Source organism: Zosterops lateralis, assembly GCF_965231275.1.
Source record: "Zosterops lateralis genome assembly, chromosome: 1".
Taxonomy (NCBI): Eukaryota; Metazoa; Chordata; class Aves; order Passeriformes; family Zosteropidae; genus Zosterops; species Zosterops lateralis.
Genome location: NC_139762.1, coordinates 43,831,971 through 43,849,692, shown reverse-complemented (window position 1 = coordinate 43,849,692; position 17,722 = coordinate 43,831,971). Strand labels below are relative to the sequence as shown.

Here is a 17,722-nt window from a genome sequence, read left to right as displayed (position 1 = left end):
TTGATGCTGGAGAAAGACAAAGTTATGCTACTGCATTTTAGTGACACTAACTATCTACACTCAAAACCAGCAGGGCAAACCAGCTCAGCTCCTCGGATTTCCCTGAAGCAGGGCTCAACTTACGGTTGCTGACCTGCATGAATGCAGATAACTGCATTAAGAGTTGGGCTCTCCGAGGGCTGAGACTTGAAAAATCCCCAGCATAACTTGTTCGGGGTCACAGCCAACTCCCCAAACGGCAAAACTGTTTCAAACAAACGGAATGTAACCAAGTGATCAGAGTTTCTTACCACACCAGTAAGTGACTGCATCTACTCAGACAAATCAACTTTTCATTACCCCATTCAGATGACCCACCCGAGGAAGTGGCTGATTTCTGAGTCACTCAGCTTCCTAGAAGCCACACTGACACATCTCTTTGTTCAAGAAAGCTCATTCTGTAAATGAAGACCAAGCATGTTGAAAACATCATTTAGTCTTACATCTTTGTGGGCTTTAGTTAAAGAGACAGCATCATCTTAAAACATGCAATAAAAATATTAACCCTATTCTTTCAAGATACTGCATCCACCCAACATTCCCTGCTTGCTTTGGCTATTCTAAGACCACATTATTATAATGCCTTTTCTTTCTTGCTACTTTGTAAGAAGAACTGAGACAAATACTCAGAAAGCCATAAGAACGAACCAACATGCTGCCAAGTGTACAAACCAAATAGAAGTATTTTCTTCACTATTTCAGTTCCATCTACAAAGAGCATAAGAGAAGAAAGAAGACATACAACAGCAGGACAGAACATGAAAAATGTGGAATGACCAGAAGGTCTCAAAGATGTCTGCCCTGCATCTGACTATGTCCAAGTCAGTGCAAATCATGGTTGCTACTGGAAGGGGTGTGCATACAAATGCTACAGGACAGAGCATGTTCCCTTTCCACATAGAGTCATCTGAAGCAGAATGGAAAAACAAGAAACCAAGCAAAAAGGAGTATAAAGTGAGGCTAAACATCAGGGAGAGAAGAAGAAAGAACAAAAATGCCAAGGAGGGAAGTCAGGACTGGCAATATGAATTCTGTGCATGATGAAGTAATTGGTGATATTTTCAATGACAATATTAAATTTAATGCAAAACCTCACACCATCCAGCACTTGACTACTTAGTACTTTTCATCAGTACTTTTTAGTAAGAAAAAATGGAAATTTCTACTATTTACAGACTAAGAAAATCCATACCAGATTAGGAGCTGAACCCTTTAAATGGTGCTGGAACAGAAAGACTTCTGCTACATGTATTCATAGCAAAGTGTATCAACTATATGAAGAAAATTGACATACATTATTCTGTTTCACTAGGGCTTTGTGTGGTTTTTTTGGGTTTTTTTTTTTTTGTTTGTTTGTTTGGTTGGTTTTTTTGTTCGTTTGTTTTTGGGGTTTTTTTGTTTTTTTGTTTTGTTTTGTTTTGTTACTTTGGGTGGGGTTTTTTTTGGTGGTGTTTTTAAAAATGTGAGGCCAGTGAATGACAACATGAGGTCTCCAGCTTATCTGCAAGCCCATCACCTTTCTTTCTAGAAAGAGTCCCAGCTTCCTTAGCACTTCAATGAGGGAACACAAGGTTACCATGTCTCTTCTGGAAGGATCTGTCAGTTTTACAATGCTAGGTTACACATCTGGTATGTTTAAAGGTAAATGCTTATGCAGCTTATAAACAGGCATTGAAAGCACTTCCTTACTAGAGTATATATAGTGTTCTTTGCCTTATCTTGGGCCCTCCAGATGCTGGATTCAATACCAGTGCAATTTGTGTGACTGATGTTGCATCAGTCATGGGGATGCTGTTAGAAAAGACTGAGACATACACTAATGTGAGACACCTCAGTCTACTGCCTTCCATTTCTGAAAGGGCTGAAGGGAATAAAATCATATTTCTGAAATACACCTTAAGGCTCTTACAAGTCACGGTCAAAACAGATCACCTCTTCTAACAGCAACAGCTTGTGAACACATCTATTTGGAGATATGAGCAAGAAAAAGGGAAAGATTTGCAAGCTTGACAGAGTAGCTGAAACAGCAGAACACCTAAGGAGGAATGGAGACAGACAAGACAGATGATGCCTGAGTGAAGTAGGAGTCTGGTATGGGGAGACAAACAGGAGAAACACTCATAGGAAAAAGCTTCCTATCTGGGAACAGAATGGACTTCTTGTTCCTAAGAGGAAAAATAAAAAAACCCAATTACTTACTGAAGATGTTGCCGATGATGTTGGGGAGGAAATGCAATAAGCCATTTTGAGAACAGCAAAGTCCATCAGGTGAAGAAGGCAGAAGGAATTGAAAAGAACCTGAGAGCAGAATACTTACCCACTAGCTGTAAAAGCCAAGAAGAAAGCGAAGGGTCTTTGCCAAATGAAATGTTGATGGGGACTGAAATTATATGCGAAGAAACTACAAGTGTGGCAAGCAATCCTATCATAAACCTGTGCAACTGAGAATAAAAAGAGGAAGCAAGATGGGGATCAGGCCAGGAATAAGGAGGGAAATGAAAAAGGGAAATGAAATTTGTCATAGTAAGAGGTACAGTAAAAGCATCAGTACTTCCAGCAAGGTCTTGTACAAACCATGTCAATAAACTACAGCGGTGCCGATGCCTTCTGCTTGAAGGCACTGGCACTTGTATCTCGTGTCTCCTCTGAGTTCCCTCTACTCTCAGCATTGTGCAACTTTTCCTGGCCCTGCCCTCCTCACATCCTCTTTTTACTGAGATCTCCTAGCTTTTTCTTCTAACAAAACTGTGATGCCTGTTCCAGTTCCACTGCTGCGAGACCCCTGGCAGCAAAGAATGTGCTGGTTTGTTCCAACAAGGTCTTGTCAGAGGTAAATGCTGTAGATAAAAGGTCTGAAGGATCTTACAGAACAGCTAAAAAACATTTCAATTTTTGGGTCAGCTGGGAACTGAGCCCTTATTGGGCTGGCTGCTCCCAAGGAGACTGTGTAGGATGAGGCAGTAAAGGCAATACAAGGAGCAACTTAATTAACAACTGTCCCTTAAAGCGACTGATTTGAGACCAATCTAGAACATTTCTGAAGAGCTGAATAATCAGTCAATACTACTTCTTCTGCAGTCTTGCTATTCTGACAAGAACTGTTCCTCTAAACTGCCTGTGAAATAAAGTCCTGTGCTACTTACCTAGTTACCTGCAAACAGCAGCTGGAATATCTCCAGGATTTACACAGCACCTAGCAGCCAGCTCTGGCAGGACAATAGTGAAGCATACAGACCTGAGTGCCAGCCCAGGGCTAGTGGAGTCCCCACCAGCACAGCCTTCTGTCTGTAGCATTCAAAACACAATCACTCTTCCAGAGGTGGCTGTGTGAAAACTATGCTCCATTTCACATGAAATGGAGCCCTGTGCCCTTTGTGTCTCAGAGCTGGCTTTGTTTTCCAAGAGAAGCTATTTTACAGTGCCAGTTCCTCACTACAGAGTCATTACAGAAAGAGGAGAACTGGAAATTTTGCTATGCTTGGTAATCTGGACTCTGTCAGGCCAGTATAAATTCAGCTTTTTTCTATCATTGGGAAAGACAGAAAAGGGACTGATTTTCCACATCTTATATCATGCATGCAACAGCAGTCAGTCTATGACTATAACAAGTGAATAAAACACCTATTTCCACACAGCAGCTATGACATTTAAAAGAACTTCAGCTATTTTACTTATGTCAAGAGCAGTAAAAAATATGCAGAAATCAGAGGCAAATGGGCACATATGCTACACAAAAAGTCTGCATGTTTGATGAGAATCAATGCAGTGTATTCCCAAAGGTACTAAAAAATAGCCTTTTATTACTATAGCAAAAATGGTGCATTGGTAGAGCTTGTACAGAGTCCCTGTGCAGATCTTAAATTATTCTGTTTGTGTGAATTAAAGCATTCTCATCACACCCTGCTTCACAATCTCTAACTTTCATCACTGATGCTACATACATCAATAAATGCCCAGGGAGCCACATGTTAACACCATGTTCCTGTAAATCCATTACAACTCACATGCTTTTGCATCACTCTGGAGTCACAGATCAGCATCTTTCAATGTTTTTTCCTCCCTCCTCCCTCTCTCTGACTGTATCATAAGCTTTTGTAAGCATCCCTAGTTATTTGAAGAGCAACAGATATAAAAGTATACAGAAGAAATTATTTCTGCCTCCATCTGGTAAAATGACAAGCTTTTCTTTAAAAGGCACAGGCTTTGACAGAGATATTCACGTCCCTCATAGGTTTTGTTCCTACATATCTTAACAGATTCCTTTGTGTAGAAAGAGAACTTTTATGTATGTGTTTGGACACATTAAGAAGCCCCTATCAAGAAGACTTTATGCAGCTTCCTTGTAACTCCTTTCTGGTGGGAAAAGATCAATAAATAATAAGGAGCCACTACTAGAAAGCAAAGAAACTTTGTCCAACCAGAGAAATCTTGGGGATTTTGTTTGTTTGGTTTTTTTTTTTAAGAGACAGAGAAGGAGGGGGCAATTTACTGCTGTCTATAAACATGGAACTGCTTTTCTGCTGTAATTTACTATTTTCACATTCAGCCAGCAGCCAATCCCACACGTAGAGCTGCAGCTGATGGAATCACGGCCAGGCCAAACCATCCCGCCCTGCGAGCCGCTCCCGCCTCTTGCTCTTCCAGCTGCCTTCGGTGAGCAAAGCACCGGGGCCTAAGCGAGTGCCGCGGAGTCCGCGCATGGACCGGGATCTCCGCTGCGGCTCTGGGGGCAGCCAAAGGCTCACTGCACCCGCTCCCGCCGCTCCCGGGGCAGCCAAAGGCTCACTGCACCCGCTACCGCCGCTCCCGGGGCAGCCAAAGGCTCACTGCACCCGCTCCCGCCGCTCTGAGGGAAACAAATGGCTCACTGCACCCGCTCCCGCCGGGGCAGCCAAAGGCTCACTGCACCCGCCACCGTCGGGGAAGCAAAAGGCTCACTGCACCCGCTCCCGCCGGGGCAGCCGGGCGGGCGCCAGCGCGGGAGGGGAGCCAGGCATTCTTCCCACCTCCTCCCTCCCCGGGACCTGGCCACCCTTCCCCGGCAGCCCTCAGGAGCACCACATCCTCGCCAGCACCTGGCACCCGGTTTTGGCCGGGCAGCGCTGCAGTTCCGTAGGCAGGCGCCGTCCCCAGGCCGCCCGGCCCGCCCCCCGCTCCCCTCACACGGCCCCGGCCGGGAGGGACCCTCCTGAGAAAACACCGAGGAGCCCCAAAGTTTCCAGCTCAGGAGCGGCGCAGCCCTTCCCCTCCCCGCTTGCCAGCCTTTCAGGCGGTACCGCAGAAACTTTTGCTTTACAGAAAGCGGGCACTGGAGCCGCCAGCCCTCTCCCCGCAGCCCCAGCCCTTCCCCGGCACTCACCGCGGCCCAGGGACGGCGGCCAAGGGAGGAGCCCGGGGGCGCTTCCCTCACCCCGCCCGCCCCACACGCGGCCTCTCCTCCTCCCCAGCGGGAACCGGCTCCTCCCCGCCCAGGAATGTCCCAAGGTTTCCCATTCGGAAGCATCGCATTCCCCTCCGCGCCCGCCCCTCCTGCCCCGACAGGTGCCGGGGGGGCTTCGGCAGCGACCATTTCCCTCAGTCCAGCTCCCGCCGGGCCAGGACACTGCTGGGTGTTATTTCTGTTTTATTCACCTGTTTAAAGGTTGAAAAGCCCAGAGGTGCAAGGTAAGGGTAAGGCAGAAGGAGTGGGGCTGATGCAGAGGAGTGTTTCACGCACAGTTTTGTGCTCCTCACTGACATTACATCCCTTAAAAAACACGAACAGCCGATGGAGGCTTCAGCTGCACTCCCACAGCCCCAGTTTTTATTTACACAAGCAACGCAGGCTGCACAGGGAGGTCCTGGAGTCTCCCTCTCCAGAGACATTCCAAACCCACCTGGACGTGTTCCCGAGTCCCCTGCTCGAGGTGACCCTGCCTTGGCACAGTGTTGGACTGGATCATCGCCAGAAGTGCCTTCCAACCTGAACAGTCTGCGATTCTGTGATATTCTCGAGGGGTGCACACTGAACAGGCATGGCAGGGGTTTGGTAATCACAATTTTATTTACTCAAACTAGACAGTGCTAGTACAGAAAGTACCATGTTTTCCAGCAGTCACCGTGCCTAGTTCTGGAAACAGGCATATTACATCAGGACAGCAGCTACACACACCTGGCAGAAGTTTATAGAAAACCTTTTATACAGAGAAGACATGGTCGGTCTGTTATTTTATCGTTTGTTTATCTAAGCAGTCACACAGTGACATCAATTATATCTTACACCTCTCTGTACATCAAGAGAAAAAAAATACACTGTAGAGAAGATAAGCCAAATCTCAGTGATTCGACATCTTCCAGGTTGTCAATTTTTCCTCATTCCCCACAGACTAACTGCAGGGGTTGCAAAGTACCATGAAAATAAATATGTTACAAAAGCTTCCAGTTTTGCATTGGATTGCCAAAGCTGTTGGGAGAAGGAACCAAAAAAAAAAAACAAAACCCAAAAAACAAAACAAAACAAAACAAAACAAAAAAAAAACAAAAAAAAAAAAAAAAAAAAAACCCACAAGAGACCAAGTCTGTTCATTTAGGGTTTAACAGAGAAACAAAACCACAGAATAAATGTGCTAGGGCTCAAAGGAGACTTTCTGATTTCACTGGACCAAGGCCTAGATAGGCAAACAAACCAATCAAAAAGGTAATGAAAAGAAACCCTTGGAAATATCAAACTAAAATGAATTCTTTAAAAATCTCTTGGTTACAGCTAACCAGTTCACCTATGACAATCACTAGACATTGAAAGGAGGAAGCTGTGATGGTTTGAATGAGATGCTTTGCTGAATGTTGTCTTCAGGCCTAGGCTGCCTTTTGGACTTACATGGAAGGAATTTTAAAAATGCTACTTTTCTTTTTTTCTTAACTATAAAACAGGAACAGGAACTCCACAGCATCAGATAGGTTGGGCTTTAAACCATTAAGAGAAGTAGCAGAGAAAAAGGTTTAGCCTTAGAGTTTTGAGTTTACTTTGCATCTAACAAACGTAGTCATGTGTACATATAACTTTAACAAACAGATGACTTGATCCTGCAGCCCTCATTCCTCAGAGGACAACAGGTGCTAAAACTCATGAAGATGGTCTTTTTCTTTTAAAAAGGTCAGTAAACTGGACATGAAGCACAAATTTGCATGCAGCACTGCATGACAATTACAGAAAGGTAATTTCTGAATCTGTAATGTACTTGCAGCATGTACTCAAGCTTTACATACAAAAAGAAGTTACCAATGTCAGCGTGCCTTCAGACTGCAAGTTATGTCTAATGGTTTACTGTAGATGCAGAGCAAACTCATCTTTTCTTGACAAATAAAGAAACTGCTGATCAGCACAGTGAGGAGAGGTATCTAAATCAAGGAGAATGGCCAAGCAAATGCAGAGGTATTCTATGCAAAATTTATTTTCTCTGCTTTAATAGCAGCTTCAATCTCTTCCATGATTGGCACTGGTCCTGCATAGTTATTAGTTTCAATAGCTTCCAATTTCTCCTGATAATCAGCTGGCAAGCCATTCTGTTTTGCACCCATACAGATAACCTATAATTAAAAGGGAAAAAAAAAAGCCTTCAGTAATAGAAAGGACAGACTCCTACAAACAATCACTTGAGTAGGAAGAACCATTTAATTTACCCAGAGAATTTATCTCAAATAGTGCTATTTGTACCTAAGGATAGCCAAAGGCTTCTGGGAGACCACTGAATACCAGAACAGTGTGAACAAAATTACTCTGAAAAGGCTTTGAATTACCCCTGAGATTCTGATGTGTTACTGAAGTGCACAAGACTCTGTAATTAAGCTGTTACTCAGTTATTCCAGTCTTTCTTCCAGACATGATAACTTCAATAATATATGCTGCTTCTCACTCAGGTATGACATTAAAGTTGGCTAAAGATTTAAAAAGTAGTTATTTTTAAAATTAAGCTGTCCAAAAGACAACAATGAGTATCTAGACAGGGTACAGGAATAACAGAAACAGACACTTAACTCAGTGAAAAAGTACAGACTCTTTAGTTTGTTACTGCAGCTTTCCTTCCATACATAAAATAAACTTAAGTATTGGTACAGAAGAAAAGATGCAACAGAGAGAGGAAGAGAGGAAGTTGTAGGAACACAGCTTAAAGGAGACACCAAGCAAGCTTGCATATAGAAATAAACATTCTAAATATGCTTTCATGCATTTAACAGCATGCATTTCAAGGATGAGGTGTCTAGAAAAAATGAATTTTGCCACAAATAGTGCATAACAGTAGATGGATGTAGTTCAATCACTGTGTGCTGATGCAGTCATCTTTTAAGTTTTTAGCTCTCCTGCCTGGTTAACTTTAAAAAAAAAAAATAAGCTGGGGGCAGAGGAGAAGAACAGAACTAGCAACTGCTCCTGACAGGACCAGGAGGGAATGATAAAACTGCCCATAGTGGAGGTCTGCACTTACAGCATACCAATGAGAGCTGACAGAGAGCAGCAGACTATGTATTAACTCCCTGAAAAGCTCTAAAGATCTGCCTTGCCACGAGGTGGGTTGGCAGGGAAGAGGTTTGTGGAAAAGCAGAGCCTGCTTTCTAAGCAAGCCCTCTCTTCAGCAGTCCCACAGCAGCTGGCCTTAGCTGTGCTCCTGAAAGTCAATTCATAGGAGTGAGTTCCTCAGCTTGGAGAAGGCAGCACACTTGGGATTTAACAGGCTCACTCCTGGTTTCTTTACTTCAGGCAGGAAAAGCCAGCTGCAGTGATGTCTGTGTAGCAGCACTGAAGCTGCACCACTCAGACAGACACACAGCCTCACCAGCCCAGGCTGGGCCCGCACAGATCTCACAGGCTAAGCAGGTCAGGCCTGCTGCGTGACTGGATCATGTGTCCCTGTGCAGTCAGTGTTGCAGAAGAGTGTTGAAACACTTCTGCCTCACCAGCCATCCAGGGGGAACCCTGCAGTGCTCTGCAATGCTGCTCAACTCCTGTGATGTGCTGGTGATGTGTCTGGTAAAAGGCAACAGCTGCACTCCTGTATTAAGTGATAGCAAGTACTTCCCAGACAGTAAGGATAATCCATGTCCTGGAAACGACAAGCCAGGTGCTGTATTTTCTTCACAGAAGCTTCCCTCTGTCCTTTCAGTGGAGTACATTAATTTTTCAAACAGAGAACTGCTGCATATATGTGAACAACATCCTCCAGAAATCCTTGTGCCAATCATAGCTAATTCACAAGTTAAATAGGGCCTTCCTGTAAGGTATAGCTAAATCAAAAACCCCAAACTGATTTAATAGGCCTATTAAAGAGCTAGCAATCTCCTGTGAACATCATCACAGCGGTACATTGCACAAGGACTGTTATACCTTTACAGTAGTCATGCCTCCCATCCACTGTAATTAAAGTACTTATTAAATAGCACAGAAGTACTGCATTATGAACTTCTGTACACTCTTCCAAAATTAAAGTGATGCAACACCTACCTTTTTATACTGTGGAGAAGGGGGACCAGAGACATAGTCCTTCATCTGGTAGCTTCGACAGGTCAGTACCTTTCCTGCTTGAGTGTGGACATTAACTTCTATTGGGACATAAAGGCCATCCTCAACTCCCTCTTGCCTGTAAAAGACATACATTCCTCTCACGTCAATTAACTGATCCATCTTTCAAACCAACCATGCAATAAAACATATGGATTTATTATAACAGAATTCAAGGCAGGACACTGGTCTATGCTTTAATATACTTAAAGAAAAACAAATAAAGCTAAACATATTTCAATACTTTTTGTGCAAACTTATTTCATATTTAAAAAAATGTTTCTAGAGAAGCAGCAGCATTCACTTTTATCATTTCAGCTCTGTAAGAAATGATGACTTGTAATTAACCTGCAAAGTCAGAAGGAGAATACTTCTAAACTAATTACTGTGGAAGACAGGTAGTCTGAAAGAGAAACATAAGCAAGATTATCAGAATTGATGAGCCAGACACATGTTCCTTAACTGCCATTCAGATAAAGGAACAGTTGTAAAGCTTTATCTTGCCCATTGTGTTACATTTTAATAAGGGGAAATTTGCACAGCTTGTGCAATGCACTTTCCAATGAATAATCCAAGACACCTTTTAACTTGCAAAAGACTTGTACACAGCAGTAATGAGCTAAGTCAGGGCAAAAAAACATTGTTTGTTTTTTTTTTTTTAATTAGCAAAATCATGCTTCAAGAAACAAAAACTCAAAACCAAGGCTTTTTATTGTCTTCAACCACTGACATTTAGCCACTAATAAAAATCTGAGGCAACCATAAGAAGTAAATGAGAAGCTTAAGCAATACAGGAGACTTTATAGCACAATTAACTTTAGATGTACTTTAGCTATGAGTCATAACACGGTTTTAACCCTGCTTGTCCAATACAAATTTGACAATTCATCTTTTTTTCAAAGACTTGCTATGATTTCAAGTCATTTAACATACATAATGTGGGCCATGTTAGGTGAGTAACTAGGTTAATGCAAGTACAGACTGGAAGCTAACTGCAGATTCAAGGCCAACAGACTACAAAATAAGTCACATGGTTGTGTGAGAGCCAGAAAACTGTTTAGTAACATCCACTGTTAGATTCTACGAGGCAAAGTCATGATTTTGTCTGTAACTTACAGATTTGTGAAGTACAGGGGACAAAAAACCCCACAGAAGTGACTGTGAGACAGCAAAAAAACCCTAATCTGAAGCCAAAGACTTCTGCCATCTAAGCAAAAGGTTCCCCTCCATTTTTTTCTATATATTGCATTGTTTTGTTAGTATTTCAACTAATTAGATGCAGCCTCAATTACACATTCCCTCCTCTTCTTCTGGGTAACAAAGCTTTACCCAGATTAGGAGGGATAAAAAAAAGGTGGGCGTTTTTTTTTTTTTTTTTTTTGGTATACATGGTAATTTCAGGAAATAACTTGGTGGAGAACCTACAAATATATCAGCTTGCATGCAGCCAAAGGATCCCAAGACCTTTAGCAGGAGCACTTGCAAGCTCATTTGAGTGGGTTAGGAGTGATTCTTAGAAGATTACTGCTGATTGTGATTATAAAAGCCAAGAGCACATCCCATTTCCAGTTCACCTCCCTGACATCATTGAGGCAACTGGGAAAAAAGTAATCTATAGTGCTAGTGTCCATGCTGCAGATTTTGGTGGTGTTCCAGCACTCAAGTCTCTAGTACCTCAGCAAGCATTGAAATTTATCCCCTGTCAAACAAATACCAGGGATCTGCAATCCTACCCTCTGTAAACAGTGTGTAAACACTTAGGGAAGTCAAAGTCCAAAATACTGTCCCCATGGAGGGGAAACACAAAAGCAGATGCTGTCAGACAGGATCATCATACTCAGGAAGTTTATGCTTCAGGAAAGCATGGGAAATCAGGAGTTTTAAGTAAAGGTCAGCAGAAGGGGGTCAGTTTAATTGCTGCTGTAAGCAAGAGCAGAGGAACTGAGATGGTAAAGCAGGGACATGTGAAGCTGTCCCCAAGCACAAGCATGCCAACTAGATGCCCATGCCCTCTTTCCTGAGGCTAACACTCCCAGCCAGGACAAGAGTGCTCAGAGTGGCCATTACCATTAGGTGCTAACAGAACTAGGGCAACAGTTTCTGTTGTAGTTCAGGTTCACCCTAGGCAACAAAAGGCACATTGGAATCAAGTTTCACAGCCAGGGTTTTAAGGACATGTTTACACAGTGAAATTGCAACAGTACCAGAGGGAGGAGAACAGTTTTGTGATAGTGCTTTCACTGGGTTTTCTATGCCCTGCTCCCTTGTTTTCACTAGCCCAGATTTCTACTGGAATTTCCAGTGATGAACTGCTCTGAACAGACAATCCTTGTGTACCAGAAGCACCGTGATGTGCAGGCACATCTCAAAAGCTGCAACAAGCAGCACACAAGCACACAAGCACAGGGCAGCAGGCAAAGTTTTGGAGATTACATTCTAAGCCTTGCCTCAGACCCTGCAAGAAGTCATGCTATTCCTTGCTTTATTTAACCAGGTGGTCTTTTAGACTTCAGCCTGGAAGCAGCTTGCTCAGGGTTCCTTGAATGTCTCTTAATTATCAGGCACAGGTAGAACATTCTTCACCATGCACTGTGAAGGTGCAGTCAGGCTCTCCCATTCAAATGGGGAAACAATAACACCCCACTCCCTGCTTGGATGTTCCTCAAGTTCACAAAAGTTTACATCCTTAGAAGAGAAGACATGTTAAATAACTCCCTCAAAAGGTCCCTTTGCCTGTATTAAAGACCTCTCTTCTGCAATCTTGTCCTTATCCCTTCCTTTTCTGCTTCAGCTGGAGTCTGCAGATGTATACAGGCAGACATTGATGTCAGTCTCAAAGGAAATTCTCCCTAAAGTAATGGGAAAAACACCATAGGACAATTATAGATTTTAGAATTTTATAAGAGACAGGAAATTTGGAAAACAGGTTAAAAAAAAAGAAAGAGGAGGATGACAAATCAACTTCAAATCAAGGTCCAGAGATCATTAAAATACCCCTAAAAGTAGCTTTAGCTTGAAAACAAAGCTATTTTAATCACAGAAGTGTCAGAAGTCAATACATATACTGTGAAATAGAATTCACATGTTAAAATCAAAAGCATCTTCTTGATTCCAACACCATAGTTTCCACACAGCTCTTTACCAAAAATTAACTAATTTTCAATTGCTCTCTAACGTAGAAGAAGACAGCAGAAGTTAAGTCACCTACTTATCCAGCGAACTTAAATTGCAAGTGTTCATTTTCCACACTATTCCCCACACTTCGTCTCCAGGGCTCTCAGCAATGGTGGCTGTACCTCCATGCCAGACAGAACTTGTCCTGCCTTGATGATGGCCAAACTCGAGCTTAAAATCCTGCAAATGAAAGCAATGCAGAGAATCAATTTCCACTTAAAATAAGGGCTGTTGGCTTTTCTTGACATGAAAGGGGCAGCCAAAGGACAGTAGTACATGTAGGCAGCTGGAGACACAGAAGGAAGAACAGACAGGTGCCACCTAATGCCACCTACCTGGTGACAAATCCTTTGCAGGTTTTTGTGACAAGACTCAAATGCCACTCTGCATGATCCAGGAAAATAGTGAAAGTAAAGAAGTCTATGAGATGGTGAGCTTTGGGTCTTGTCCTCATGCACTAATAAGACTACCCAATTATAAAATACCATCCCTTGTATTTTACATTGTTTTGTGCCATCTCATCACTCATCTGGAACATTCTTGGGTATTTTTAAGTTAAGGTATATGTCTTCTTCAGTGAGCTTATTCAGCTTTTTACAAGTAGAAACATTCTTTTAGAAAACAAGTATCACTTTTTCTTTCAAGCAATATCAAATATTAGTATATATGAAAAAGAGAATAATGGATTATTGAATGGCATCAGTGTAATTTCTCACCTGACTCAACACACTCAGTATCCTCTCCTACTTATTAGCCAATTTGTAGATTCTTCCCTAGCAGTACAGAAGGGAACAACTCCTCTCTCTCTCCTCCCAAAATCCAAACCACCAAGCTTTAAGGAAGACTACCTTCTTAACAACAAAAATAAAACCCAAACCTATGCAACCCCATGGCATTGTGTATTTCTTATTACCACTCTCTTGAAGCTATGGTTTTGATTTGAAACACACACATGTACACATTAATATTCCCTCTGAGACACATCACTCTTTTGTAATATGTCCTAATAGATATAGAAAAAAGGTTGCAAAAAAATGAAACAGTTGGAGGCTTAAACACAGAAAAACAGCACTTATCAGAAGACAAATCAATTTTTGTGTGTGTGCATAAGTGACAAATCCTGGCAAAGCCACCATTTACTCCATCAACAGAGTCATCTTCCTGCCCCATAAAATGTCCCCAATTTAACCAATTCCACTAGAAAAAGGTTTACTTAGATGCTCCAAGTTATTTCCATAGAAGTCCAGTCAAGTCTCAGACTGAAGTTATAGGTAAGGACAAGTAATTGCAGGGTAGCCCCAAGGAAATACCTGGACAGAACCAAGTACTCTCACTGCAGTCTCAAAAAAAAAAAAAAAAAAAAAAAAAAAAAGAGAGAAGATAATGTCAAAAGGGAAAAAAAACCCCACCAATTTTTACTTTATTCCTCCAGTTATATTTTCTTGGACCTGACCTGCACTGAATATCTACAAGGAGCTGTATAAAATCATCAGGCACCACTCCCAAAAAACAGCAACAGAGATTGCACAGAAACAGCTAAGTTCACTCTGGTTCTGGAAGCAGGAAATTCTGAGTTACACCATGTGTGCAACTGCATCAGGCACTGCTGGGAAGATGGAAAAAAACACAGTAGATACTTTCTTGAGTCAAGAGATTGGTCTTTGGTCCTTCTAAGTACCAGTGTAATATCCCTTCTGTGCTTGTTACACATCCCAGTTCTCAGCAGCTTTTGGCTGAAGGTTAACAAAGCTTTAAAAAGTAACATTAGAGGGAACTTTAGCTAAAGTTTAACTAAAGTTTTTACTTTAGTTTAGGATCCAAAGCACTCTGGTTACAGGCCATTTCTCCTTTTTTAAGCCCAAGTTTCTATCACAGAACAATTAATAGGAATCAGCTCCAACCTTCCTGCAGTCCCTCACTCCCTGCATCAGTGACTTTCCAGCTGGAAGCAAGGGACTGAAGCCACCCGGTGTCGGCAGGGAACACAGCAATCAGTCAAAGGCCGGCTAGAGAGGCAGCCAACCTGCAGCGGGGCAGGAGGTGCTTCCTGGCTAACCTGGAAATCGACCTGAGAGCCAGGAGAGCTGAAGAAGCCTGCTTTTATTCAAAGATAAGCACACACTACTAGAGCCTTTCTCCCTGCCCTCAAGGTCTGATCCTGCAAGGTGCTGGACTCACAGCACATTCAGTGGAGGGGTAGCTACAAGTTCCTCACACTTTACAGGGCTCAGCTGCCAGGTTGATAGTCCCAAGAGACACCAAGTATCTGACTGTGAGGAGTTTATTAATGCCAACTTCTTCATACACTCTAATATAGATCATTTCCTGCCAGTTACAAGAGAACCTTCAAGTCATCTTTAAGTGATATCAATTGATGCTCTGCTCCTCCAAGCATCCTTCCAGTAGCACAGATCTGCACATCAACAGCTTTAATGGCCACAAGCTCGTGTTTCCAAGCCCACACTAAAGCCAAGCTGATATAATGCTATTTAATAACCTTGGCAGGGAGAGAACTGCCCTGGAAGGTGTTTGAAGGTGTCAGCTGGAGATGTGCAGAGCTGGGAGAAAGCGCCCATCTGCCTGTACCAGAGACACCTCCCACCAGACTGGTTTGCTCACAGCCCCATCCAGCCTGGTCTTGAACATCACCAGCGATGGGGCATCCACAGCTTCTCTGGGAATCTGTTCCCAGTGCCTCATCACCCTCGCCGTAAATAATTTCTTCCTGCTACTTTCCGTTTCAAAGTCCGTAGTGCTTTACACGCCGGGCCCCGGGTCAGGGCTGGCAGCCTGGAAGGTTAAACCCTGTGGGATAACCCGGCAGCAGTGGGGTTTTCTACCACAGACATTCCTTCTGCTGCGGGCAGCGGGCCCTGGGCCGAGAAGCACAGGATGGCCAGGGCTGGAAGGGCCTTTCCGAGACCATCTGTCCAAGCCCTCCTGCCAAGGCAGGGGCACCTCAAGCACACGGCACAGGAACACGCGCCCAGGTGGGTTTGGAATGTCTCCAGAGAGGAGACTCCACAGTCTCCCTGGGCAGCCTGTTCAGTGCCCTGCCTCCCTCAGCGTAAAGAAGTCACTCCTCGTGCTGAGGTGAAACTCCTTCCGTTTTAGGTCACATCCATCGCTCCTTGTCCTGTCACTGGGCACTGGTGCAGAACCTGGCACCACGGTCTTGACGAGGACCCGTGCTGGGGCCTCCCCCGCGGGAGGGACGGACCGACGGACGGGCTGCAGCACCGGAGCGCAGGAGCCGCGGGGACAGGCGGCTCCCCGGCGACACTCGGGCTCCCCGGCGACACTCGGGCTCCCCGCAGGAACTCCGGGCTCCCCCCGCCCCCCCGCTCGCTGACGCACCTGCAGGCGCGCCGGGGCGCTCAGCGCGGCCGAGGGGTTCCGCAGCAGCAGCCGCTCCCGCAGCAGGTTACTGCCGTACGCGAAGTACAGGAACCAGCAGCCGCCCTCGCCGCCCGGCTCCATCGGCCCGGCACGGCCCGGCTCGGCCCCGCCGCCGCTTTAACGCCGCCCTCCCGCCCCGCCTTCCCCGCCGCTTCCGCCGGCGCCGAGCGCGGCCGTGACGCGGAGCGGCCGCAGCGCCTCTGGAAGGTGCCCGGAGAGCGCCCGGCGGGGAGTGACAGCACGGGAGCGCTCCGCCCCCCATCCATCCCTCCATCCCTTCCTCCATCCATCCCTCCATCCAGCCGGGAGACTGAGGCAGGGCTGGCAGGGCTGAGGTGCTGCGGTGCACGAACCCAGCCGTGAGCTCGGGGCTCAGTGTCCTCCTCCATCCGGCTTAGCTCATAACATTGAATCTCGGTTTGCACAGCATGGAAAACAAACCACGTTTTAGGAGAAAACTTTCACCTTGTGCAAAATCTACATGCTCTATGAAAAATCATCACTACTGTTAGAACTCTTGAGTGCTGACAAAAAACAGGGGGGTTCTTTTTTTGTTTGGTTGGTTTTTTTTTTTTTTTTTGTTTTTTTTTTTTTTTTTTTTTTGTTTGTTTGTTTGGTTTCTTTTGTGTGTGTGTGTGTGTGGTTTTTTTGGGGGGGTTTGTTTGTTTGGTTTTTTTTTTTTGGTTTTTTTTGTTTTGTTTTGTTTTGTTTTTGGGTTTTTGGGGGGTTTTTTTGGGTTTTTTTGGGTTTTCTTAGTTTGGTTTGGCTTTGTTTCTTTCTTTTTTTTTTTTTTTTTTTTTTTCCTGTTGTTTGTTTGTTTGTTTGTTCATTTGGGGTTTTTTTTTTTGTGTGTGTGTGTAGAATGTCGAAAGTTCCAATAATTTAAAAAGTGTTAGGAAAAGCTGGTTGGTTTTCTTTTAGAAGAATGTCATTTTGATACAAAAGAGTAGCAATTGCTGCACACTTCATTATAATCCCTATGTGTAAGATTTTTCTATTTAGAAAGAAATGTCCACCTCAATTCACAAGCAGTGAGCTCTGAGAAAAGCAGAGAGAGCCTGAACTGGTAGCACAGCGTGCACTAACACCTGGAAAACCTCCCTGGTCCAGCATCTCAGCTGCTTCCTGAGGGGCATCCTCTGTGGGCAGGAATAGGCTGTCAGCGAGCAGGGCCTGCAGCCCCTGGTACCAAAAACGCCACTTCTGAGATAAACAGTGCTGATTTGTAAATACATTCCATGAGAAGTAAAGTGGAGCAGTTTTCCCGGCTGGGAGCGCTCAGAGCAGACTAAGATGGGAATGTGCAAAGATAAAAGGTGAGAAGATGCTGGTGTGGGCAGGGAGAGCTGCACACCCGTGCACGGAGGCACTTCCTCTCCTTCCCTGACATAAGCAATGCTGGATGGGACAGGAGGAGCCCTTATTGCTGGCTGCTGAAGCAGCATGGATATATGTATAACACAGCCATGGAAGGCTGTAATTAACAATAGTGTAGCCATAAATGGTGAGATACCACTCATTGATGCAGTTAAAGTAGCCCTCAGTGCAAGTTGGCTTCCTGAGCAGAGGCAGGTGCTG

At 44.2% G+C, this 17,722-nt stretch overlaps 1 protein-coding gene across 1 annotated transcript; it reads right to left on the bottom strand.

Annotated features, from left to right (window-relative positions):
• Positions 1–7,451: 7,451 nt before the first annotated feature.
• Positions 7,452–16,246, bottom strand: GGCT (gamma-glutamylcyclotransferase). The gene is made up of 4 exons (XM_083868511.1): positions 16,103–16,246; positions 12,780–12,925; positions 9,515–9,650; positions 7,452–7,605 (listed from the first exon to the last, which is right to left on the bottom strand). Exons 1-4 carry the CDS (start codon positions 16,223–16,225, stop codon positions 7,456–7,458), a joined length of 555 nt encoding a protein of 184 aa, XP_083724637.1. The 5' UTR covers positions 16,226–16,246; the 3' UTR covers positions 7,452–7,455.
• Between the last annotated feature and the right edge of the window lie 1,476 nt (positions 16,247–17,722).